General features: G+C 36.7%; 1 protein-coding gene across 1 annotated transcript in view; it reads right to left on the bottom strand.

Moving 5' to 3' along the window:
* Window positions 1-200: 200 nt before the first annotated feature.
* LOC124644046 (EP300-interacting inhibitor of differentiation 3-like) overlaps window positions 201-11,268 on the bottom strand; it is a 30,930-nt gene continuing 19,862 nt past the window's right edge. Inside the window, exons 4-7 of the mRNA XM_047183233.1 lie at window positions 3,399-3,568; window positions 2,467-2,660; window positions 1,243-1,355; window positions 201-613 (exon numbers count right to left, since the gene is read on the bottom strand). Of these exons, the coding sequence (XP_047039189.1) occupies window positions 560-613; window positions 1,243-1,355; window positions 2,467-2,660; window positions 3,399-3,568 (531 nt within the window). The 3' untranslated portion in view covers window positions 201-559. The remainder of the gene's footprint in view (window positions 614-1,242; window positions 1,356-2,466; window positions 2,661-3,398; window positions 3,569-11,268) is intronic.

The following is an 11,268-nucleotide window of genomic DNA, read 5'->3' as shown; positions in this document are numbered from 1 at the left end:
CGCGCTTGCAGTGTGGACCCACACTAAGAATTCGAATTAACGCGTCGTTTTGTTATAAAGCAATGCTATTTTCGTTCGAATTACCAAGTGCATAAAAATGTATTGATTTAGTTCGAAATATAAAGAGATTTTGTAGGGAACTCGTGGTAACTTTGAATTAACGAGAGGTTCGAAATATCGCAGGTTTGAATTAACAAGAGTCGACTGTATTAACATTTATTCATTATTCATGTCACTTATACAACAATCACAGAAGTGGAGGTTAATAATTATAACAGATTTGTCATTTGAACATCTTTGGCAGGCATTACAGGTAGTCTGAAGCCAGTAAGTCTGACAACCAGTCTTTCCAAGGGGAATTGGGTTGCCCGAGTAACTGGATTGAGGAGGTCAGATAGGGCAGTCGCTCTTTCTAAAACACTCGTACTCAGTTGATTCCAGTTAGACTGGAAGCCGACCTCAACATAGTTGGGAAAAGGCTCGGGAGATGATGACACAACAATCACAAAAGTGGAGGTAAATTATTTTCACAGATCGAACAAAAATACATTAATTTACGTTATCTCTTCAGCACCATCAATGGCTTGCGGATGTCGAAAGCTTTCACCAAATCCTGAGGAAAGAAAAATAAATCTATTACAATATTATAAAGATGGGACTGGGCTGGACTCCTCATCCGAATGCATCCAGTTAGGTGGACGAACATCATCACTCAGGGGGTACCACAAGACGGCCACCGCAGACGAGGTAGGCCCCGGAAAAGTAGAAAGAATCCGTCCCTGATTGGTGGGAACTATCAAAGGATCGAGAGGTGTGTCGAAATGGGGAGGCTTTTGCCCAGTAGAGGGACAGTTCGAGCTAAGAAAAATAAATAGATTATTGTAAAGCTGCCTCGTTGGTCTAGCTAGCTGTAGCATACCAAATGCGGGTCAAAATAATTTTGTGGTTTTAGAAAACATAAAGTAGCCCGGAGCCTGGAAGTTGGTGATTGATACACCCGTGCATCGGAGAGCACGTAGGTAAATGTTGGTCCTGCTTGTGATCTCTCTGCGTTGGTGTCGGATTGCCGTCCCATCGTGCCACGAGAGTGAAGGAATAGTGAGTTTCCAAGCAAATGCGCACAAATATATAACATGTCCTGCGCAGTTGGCTGATCTCCCTACACAAGAATAGCCGCCGTGGTCAATCATCGGCTAGGAGGACATCATCATCATCATGTATTATTCGGTTAGTATACATTACCTGCCACCGCTGCATATCGATGGAGACGATGAACTGCTTCTCATCGTTGATGTCTCTGCGCTCCTGCTGCGTCGACGACACCGGCGTTATGAACGGCAGACCATGCTCCTCGTCTGGGAAGTTGATGTTCAGTTAAATTACTAAGTATATAATGTAACATTATTTTTTATTTATTAAACACTATATTGTATTAGTGTATTAGACAATTTTATCTTTAACTAAATCGGTAAATTAGTAGTTTAACTCAAAATAATGAAAAATATTATCATTATGTTACTTTCATCATTCATCATCTCTCAAGCCTTTTCCCATAGTTGGGAAAAGGCTTGAGAGCCTAGTTTAATCGGATGCTGATGAGTACCAGTGCGTCATACGGCGCGACTGCCTATCTGACCTCCTCAACCCAGTTACCCAGCACTTACTCAGCAACCCAAGACTCCTTGGTAGGACTGGTCGTCAGACTTTCTGGCTTCTGACTACCCATAGCGACTGCCAAATATCTTCTTCCTCCTGCCCTGTTCCCAATTTTATTTAGGGTCGGCGCAATATGCCATTCTCTTCCATTTTCCCTTGTCACTCGTCATACTGACACTCACTCCCTTCCTATTCATGTCATCTTTCAAGCAAACCATCCATCTTTTCTTAGATCTTCCTCTCCATCCTTCTACATTCATACTTAGCACACACTTTGTTGCATCCCTCCTCATTACATGCCCATACCATGCATACCATGACAATCTTCTACTTCTCATCTTTTCCGTAACTGGCACTACTTTCAGACTTCCTCTAATGTAATCATTCCTCACTTTATCCATTCTAGTAACACCACACATCCAGCTCAGCATTCTTATTTCTGCTACATGCACTCTCTTCTAAACCCTCTTTTTTAATGCCCAACACTCCGATCCATTCAAGACGACAGGTCTTATGACGGATTTGTAAATGTTGCCCTTCAGACTGCCAAATATACTGTCTGCTATAATACTACTAGCTGCGCCAAGTAGTTTCGGCCGCGTCCCGTCGGAACTTCTCGTACTCATGTACCATGTAAAGCCATGTTCAACGCAGATAGCATAGCTTCGAAGCAGCAACCCATTTTCAGTGCAGAGAGTGTAGCTTCCTTACAGCGATTTTTTCAAATCAGTTCAGTGGTTTCGGAGCCAATTCAAACAACCAAATCTTTTCTTTTTAATATGTATAATAATATAGATATAGATTACCTACCTAACTTCACAGCGAGCATGCCATCCCTCACGAGAAAGGAGACATGGTAGATATTCTCAACGCTGCGACTGAAGCTGTCCGGGTCCAGCACACAGTGGAAATAGCTGAGCGCTTTCTGATGCTGTTTGCACCATTTAGTGATGAACCGGTTCACTCGGGACACCATTTGGGAGCCTTCTTCGGTTTTTTCTAGTCTGGAATTTTAAAGGAATTATTAGTTTTTTTTTTTTATTTAGATTATCAAACCACTTTAGTAGTGTGTTGCTTTTAGTGTGCCGCTAGACGGCCGATAGTTTGTCTGGACTCATAAAACAGTATGAAGATGAATGGTAGTACGTACATTACAAAGATCAGCCATAATTGGCCAGTGTCGAACTGACTGAAAACTTTGATTGAAATCAAGATTTTCTTTTAAAAAAATTGCCAACCATTGGGTGAACTGTCGCCTGTACGCTCCTAATAATTATCAGAATTGTCAGGCTCGTATACACAGTCTTCCGTACACCCTAAAATATTCATTACAACCTAATTTTCAGTATTTGTTATTGTAGCCACAACAGAAATACACAAATACACAATCAAAATAATTTAAAGATGAGATAGCCTGGTGACAATAACACAGTCTGTCTAGGACTCCTAGAAATAAGATTTTGTTTTAGCCTTTGGGTACGTAACCCTAATAAATTGACCACGAGGCAAACTTGCAAACGTAGGGCCAAGGCCTGCCGGGGCTGCGGGTTGTTCGAAGGAGTTACCGCGGCCCTGGTACATAAAAGGCCTACGACGGAACACAGCGGTTTTCAGTCAGTAAGAGTCTGACACTCCCTCACCGCTGCTGAGCCACGGGAGGGGTCATTTGATGATTTTTGACTTCGTTAAAAAAAAGCCAAACTTCTTCAAAGAGGCAGTTAAGCACCTTAAAAAACACATACTTATCTACAGTCTCCGGCGCCTTCAACTCCGCAAGCTGTTGTCTTTGCACCTGCCTCCTCGCCCTCTGAGGCCTCTGCTCCGGCGGCGAGGGCGAGAACGTGCCGAACACGTAGCTGAACACCGGCGCTTCGGACGGGAAGGCGAACTGCCAGAATGATGGGTTCTGACGCTGGGAATGGGGCAGAATATAGGTGCAAGAGTGAGAAAATACGAGGGAATGCGTTTTCTATAGGTCATCATCATCTCCCGACTATGTTGAGGTCGGCTATCAGTAACCAAGTACATAAGAGTGTAAATAAGAAAGTATATAAGAGTGTACATAAGGGAGTACATAAGAGTGTAAATAAGAAAGTAAATAAGAGTGAAAATAAGGGTGTACATAAGGGAGTACATAAGGGTGTACATAAGAGTGTAAATAAGAGTGTAAATAAGGGAGTACATAAGAGTGTAAATAAGAAAGTATATAAGAGTGTACATAAGGGTGTACATAAGAGTGTAAATAAGAAAGTATATAAGAGTGTATATAAGGGTGTACATAAGAGTGTAAATAAGAAAGTATATAAGAGTGTACATAAGGGAGTCCATAAGTGTAAATAAGAAAGTATATAAGAGTGTACATAAGGGAGTACATAAGGGTGTACATAAGAGTGTAAATAAGAAAGTATATAAGAGTGTACATAAGGGTGTACATAAGAGTGTAAATAAGAAAGTATATAAGAGTGTATATAAGTGAGTACATAAGAGTGGAAATAAGAAAGTATATAAGAGTGTACATAAGGGAGTACATAAGGGTGTACATAAGAGTGTAAATAAGAAAGTATATAAGAGTGTACATAAGGGAGTACATAAGAGTGTAAATAAGAAAGTATATAAGAGTGTACATAAGGGAGTACATAAGGGTGTACATAAGAGTGTAAATAAGAAAGTATATAAGAGTGTACATAAGGGAGTACATAAGAGAGTAAATAAGAAAGTATATAAGAGTGTACATAAGGGAGTACATAAGAGTGTAAATAAGAAAGTATATAAGAGTGTACATAAGGGAGTACATAAGGGTGTACATAAGAGTGTAAATAAGAAAGTATATAAGAGTGTACATAAGGGAGTACATAAGAGTGTAAATAAGAAAGTAAATAAGAGTGAAAATAAGGGTGTACATAAGAGTGTAAATAAGAAAGTAAATAAGAGTGAAAATAAGGGTGTACATAAGAGTGTAAACAAGAAAGTATATAAGAGTGTACATAAGGGAGTACATAAGAGTGTAAATAAGAAAGTATATAAGAGTGTACATAAGGGAGTACATAAGAGTGTAAACAAGAAAGTATATAAGAGTATACATAAGGGAGTACATAAGGGTGTACATAAGAGTGTAATTAAGGGAGTACATAAGAGTGTACATAAGGGAGTACATAAGGGTATACATAAGAAAGTATATAAGAGTGTACATAAGGGAGTACATAAGGGTGTACATAAGAAAGTATATAAGAGTACATAAGGGAGTACATAAGGGTGTACTTAAGAAAGTATATAAGGGTGTAAATAAGAAAGTATATAAGAGTGTAAATAAGGGAGTACATAAGAGTGTACATAAGGGAGTACATAAGGGTGTACATAAGAAAGTATATAAGAGTGTACATAAGGGAGTACATAAGAGTGTACATAAGGGTGTACATAAGAGTGTACATAAGAAAGTATATAAGAGTGTACATAAGGGAGTACATAAGAGTGTACATAAGGGTGTACATAAGAAAGTATATAAGAGTGTACATAAGGGAGTACATAAGAGTGAACATAAGGGAGTACATAAGAGTGTAAATAAGAAAGTATATAAGAGTGTACATAAGGGAGTACATAAGAGTGTAAGTAAGGGAGTACATAAGAAAGTATATAAGAGTGTACATAAGGGAGTACATAAGAGTGTACATAAGGGAGTACATAAGGGTGTACATAAGAAAGTATATAAGAGTGTACATAAGGGAGTACATAAGAGTGTACATAAGAGTGTAAATAAGAAAGTATATAAGAGTGTACATAAGGGAGTACATAAGAGTGTAAATAAGAAAGTATATAAGAGTGTACATAAGGGAGTACATAAGGGTGTACATAAGAGTGTAAATAAGAAAGTATATAAGAGTGTACATAAGGGAGTACATAAGAGTGTAAATAAGAAAGTAAATAAGAGTGAAAATAAGGGTGTACATAAGAGTGTAAATAAGAAAGTATATAAGAGTGTACATAAGGGTGTACATAAGAGTGTAAATAAGAAAGTATATAAGAGTGTACATAAGGGAGTACATAAGAGTGTAAATAAGAAAGTATATAAGAGTGTACATAAGGGAGTACATAAGAGTGTAAATAAGAAAGTAAATAAGAGTGAAAATAAGGGTGTACATAAGAGTGTAAATAAGAAAGTAAATAAGAGTGAAAATAAGGGTGTACATAAGAGTGTAAATAAGAAAGTATATAAGAGTGTACATAAGGGAGTACATAAGAGTGTAAATAAGAAAGTATATAAGAGTGTACATAAGGGAGTACATAAGAGTGTAAATAAGAAAGTATATAAGAGTATACATAAGGGAGTACATAAGGGAGTACATAAGAGTGTACATAAGGGAGTACATAAGGGTATACATAAGAAAGTATATAAGAGTGTACATAAGGGAGTACATAAGAGTGTACATAAGGGAGTACATAAGGGTGTACATAAGAGTGTAAATAAGAAAGTATATAAGAGTGTACATAAGGGAGTACATAAGAGAGTAAATAAGAAAGTATATAAGAGTGTACATAAGGGAGTACATAAGAGTGTAAATAAGAAAGTATATAAGAGTGTACATAAGGGAGTACATAAGAGTGTAAACAAGAAAGTATATAAGAGTATACATAAGGGAGTACATAAGGGTGTACATAAGAGTGTAATTAAGGGAGTACATAAGAGTGTACATAAGGGAGTACATAAGGGTATACATAAGAAAGTATATAAGAGTGTACATAAGGGAGTACATAAGGGTGTACATAAGAAAGTATATAAGAGTACATAAGGGAGTACATAAGGGTGTACTTAAGAAAGTATATAAGAGTGTAAATAAGAAAGCATATAAGAGTGTACATAAGGGAGTACATAAGGGTGTACATAAGAAAGTATATAAGAGTGTACATAAGGGAGTACATAAGGGTGTACATAAGAAAGTATATAAGAGTGTACATAAGGGAGTACATAAGAGTGTACATAAGGGTGTACATAAGAGTGTACATAAGAAAGTATATAAGAGTGTACATAAGGGAGTACATAAGAGTGTACATAAGGGTGTACATAAGGGTGTACATAAGAAAGTATATAAGAGTGTACATAAGGGAGTACATAAGAGTGAACATAAGGGAGTACATAAGAGTGTAAATAAGAAAGTATATAAGAGTGTACATAAGGGAGTACATAAGAGTGTAAGTAAGGGAGTACATAAGAAAGTATATAAGAGTGTACATAAGGGTGTACATAAGAGTGTACATAAGAAAGTATATAAGAGTGTACATAAGGGAGTACATAAGGGTGTACATAAGAAAGTATATAAGAGTGTACATAAGAAAGTATATAAGAGTGTACATAAGGGAGTACATAAGGGTGTACATAAAAAAGTATATAAGAGTGTACATAAGGGAGTACATAAGAGTGTAAGTAAGGGAGTACATAAGAGTGTACATAAGGGAGTACATAAGGGTGTACATAAGTATACAAGCTGTTGATCTGCATCCGTGCCATAGTCAAGGAGGTTAAAATTAAATACGTAAATAATCGATTTGAATTACGGTAGGTGGGAAAAAGCTAATATGCGCTGCTTTTTTTGATGTTGTAATTTCATGGTATTTCAGAATTTAGCCCACGGTTAAACACAAATCATAACAGAATTGCCCCGCGGCCACAGTGTGTGCGTGATGGCAGCTATGTGTGCGTAGACAGAGAAAACTAATGTCTACGTGTGTGCGTGAGTGTCGATGTGTGAGTGTCTTATCTACGACATGACAGCGCGAGCGCGCGAGCGAGCGAGACCGAGTGATACGCGATAGCAATCATTTTACCTAAAGTTTCGAAAATCACCTTCATTATTGTCATTAACTTCGATTTACTTTACTTACTAATTTTTGAGCATAAATTTAACACAGATATCTTATTAACTACAGTAATAAGCAATACTAGTGCGCGAAAGAAAGTTCACTAACATGTTAACAGCTGATTGATAAAATGTTCGTTTTGCTTTATCTTTCAGCATAAAGTTTTCGCAGTGATTTAGTTTTTATTTTTGAATTAAATTGGTTAATAATTAGAAATTTTGCTTCCTTCTTAACGGTCTTAGGACCTTGGAACACGGAAATCTTATTAATGACGTAATACTAGTGCGCTAAAGGAAAGTTCACTGACCTGTTAACAGCTGATTGATAACATTTTCGGTTTGCTTTAACATTCAGCGTAAAGATTTCGTAGTAATTTTGTTTTTACTTTTCGATTAAATTACTGAAAGATGTGTTAGTTAAGTGTAGGCACGAGGTGATTCTTTCGGCTCGTAGGTATTATTGGCGTGGTTAAGAAATCAACTTATTTACACTAATAAAATTGATTAAGCTGACTACGTATTTACAAAATGTACAAATAAATAAATTACCTAGTTTAGTTACCCGGAGGTACTGTTCAAAGCTGTCACCTTCACACTCTTGGCACAATCGAGCACGACGAAGTAGGTGGTTGTCCTTCAGCTAACATAACACTATCACATTCGTTTTTAATGTGTCGAAAGCACTAAGTTAACGGTCCTAGCACATAAGTCTGTCACATGACCAGCATGACCCTCCGTGATGAGGGTTCCCGGTCGGTAAACATTTCCCGGAACATAGGTATGTACGGCTGTCATTGCACATCCTTGGCAGTCGTAACGGGTAGTCAGAAGCCAGTAAGTCTGACACCAGTCTAACCAAGGGGTATCGGGTTGCCCGGGTAACTGGGTTGAGGAGGTCAGATAGGCAGGCGCTTCTTGTAAAGCACTGGTACTCAGCTGAATCCGGTTAGACTGGAAGCCGACCCCAACATGATTGGGAAAAGGCTCGGAGGATGGATGGCTGTTAGTACACTGTTGTCACTGATGGCATACAGGCGGACCATCGCCACCAACTCGTGTTCGTGTAGTTTTCCGTCATCTCGCACTTTGTACCTACACGTCGCGGAATTCAAAGCGCACGTACGCAGCAGCGGCGGCGACATCAAACACACTGCTTGCCGTCGGCGCTTGTTTGTTCCGGCTTCAAGGGCACGCGGGGAGCGGCGAGGCGAGTGTGTGGGAGTACTCGCACTGTGATTGGGTGAATTTGGGTAGGCTGGATGATCTACGATTTTTATTGAACGATCGTTGCGTATGCTTTGTGCATGTATCGTTTGCGTTTGTGTGAGTGCGCAGCGCGGTAGTAAGGCTAGTAACACACGCGCCGAATTAAAGTACGGCTGGGTTACACTGACGGATATACGTAAATAAGAAAAAAACATGAAAAAATTACCTACCCATTTTTTCGTTGATTTGGGTCGAGAATCATTAGCATATTTACGTCCTTGACTATGGCACGGATGCAAATCAACAGCTTGTATAAGAGTGTACATAAGAAAGTATATAAGAGTGTACATAAGGGAGTACATAAGGGTGTACATAAAAAAGTATATAAGAGTGTACATAAGGGAGTACATAAGGGTGTACATAAGAGTGTAAATAAGAAAGTATATAAGAGTGTACATAAGGGAGTACATAAGAGTGTAAATAAGAAAGTAAATAAGAGTGAAAATAAGGGTGTACATAAGAGTGTAAATAAGAAAGTAAATAAGAGTGAAAATAAGGGTGTACATAAGAGTGTAAATAAGAAAGTATATAAGAGTGTACATAAGGGAGTACATAAGAGTGTAAATAAGAAAGTATATAAGAGTATACATAAGGGAGTACATAAGGGTGTACATAAGGGAGTACATAAGGGTGTACATAAGAGTGTAAATAAGAAAGTATATAAGAGTGTACATAAGGGAGTACATAAGGGTATACATAAGAAAGTATATAAGAGTGTACATAAGGGAGTACATAAGAGTGTACATAAGGGAGTACATAAGGGAGTACATAAGAGTGTAAATAAGAAAGTATATAAGAGTGTACATAAGGGAGTACATAAGAGTGTACATAAGGGAGTACATAAGGGAGTACATAAGAGTGTAAATAAGAAAGTATATAAGAGTGTACATAAGGGAGTACATAAGAGTGTAAATAAGAAAGTATATAAGAGTGTACATAAGGGAGTACATAAGGGTGTACATAAGAGTGTAAATAAGAAAGTATATAAGAGTGTACATAAGGGAGTACATAAGAGTGTAAATAAGAAAGTAAATAAGAGTGAAAATAAGGGTGTACATAAGAGTGTAAATAAGAAAGTAAATAAGAGTGAAAATAAGGGTGTACATAAGAGTGTAAATAAGAAAGTATATAAGAGTGTACATAAGGGTGTACATAAGAGTGTAAATAAGAAAGTATATAAGAGTGTACATAAGGGAGTACATAAGATTGTAAATAAGAAAGTATATAAGAGTGTACATAAGGGAGTACATAAGAGTGTAAATAAGAAAGTAAATAAGAGTGAAAATAAGGGTGTACATAAGAGTGTAAATAAGAAAGTAAATAAGAGTGAAAATAAGGGTGTACATAAGAGTGTAAATAAGAAAGTATATAAGAGTGTACATAAGGGAGTACATAAGAGTGTAAATAAGAAAGTATATAAGAGTGTACATAAGGGAGTACATAAGAGTGTAAATAAGAAAGTATATAAGAGTATACATAAGGGAGTACATAAGGGAGTACATAAGAGTGTACATAAGGGAGTACATAAGGGTATACATAAGAAAGTATATAAGAGTGTACATAAGGGAGTACATAAGAGTGTAAATAAGAAAGTAAATAAGAGTGAAAATAAGGGTGTACATAAGAGTGTAAATAAGAAAGTATATAAGAGTGTACATAAGGGAGTACATAAGAGTGTAAATAAGAAAGTAAATAAGAGTGAAAATAAGGGTGTACATAAGAGTGTAAATAAGAAAGTATATAAGAGTGTACATAAGGGAGTACATAAGAGTGTAAATAAGAAAGTAAATAAGAGTGAAAATAAGGGTGTACATAAGAGTGTAAATAAGAAAGTAAATAAGAGTGAAAATAAGGGTGTACATAAGAGTGTAAATAAGAAAGTATATAAGAGTGTACATAAGGGAGTACATAAGAGTGTAAATAAGAAAGTATATAAGAGTGTACATAAGGGAGTACATAAGAGTGTAAATAAGAAAGTATATAAGAGTATACATAAGGGAGTACATAAGGGAGTACATAAGAGTGTACATAAGGGAGTACATAAGGGTATACATAAGAAAGTATATAAGAGTGTACATAAGGGAGTACATAAGGGTATACATAAGAAAGTATATAAGAGTGTACATAAGGGAGTACATAAGAGTGTACATAAGGGAGTACATAAGGGAGTACATAAGAGTGTAAATAAGAAAGTATATAAGAGTGTACATAAGGGAGTACATAAGAGTGTACATAAGGGAGTACATAAGGGAGTACATAAGAGTGTAAATAAGAAAGTATATAAGAGTGTACATAAGGGAGTACATAAGAGTGTAAATAAGAAAGTATATAAGAGTGTACATAAGGGAGTACATAAGGGTGTACATAAGAGTGTAAATAAGAAAGTATATAAGAGTGTACATAAGGGAGTACATAAGAGTGTAAATAAGAAAGTAAATAAGAGTGAAAATAAGGGTGTACATAAGAGTGTAAATAAGAAAGTATATAAGAGTGTACA

Source organism: Helicoverpa zea, chromosome 29 (genome assembly GCF_022581195.2).
Source record: "Helicoverpa zea isolate HzStark_Cry1AcR chromosome 29, ilHelZeax1.1, whole genome shotgun sequence".
NCBI classification, from domain to species: domain Eukaryota; kingdom Metazoa; phylum Arthropoda; class Insecta; order Lepidoptera; family Noctuidae; genus Helicoverpa; species Helicoverpa zea.
Note: the sequence above shows the minus strand (reverse complement) of the source record. Positions and strands in the feature narration are given on the sequence as shown.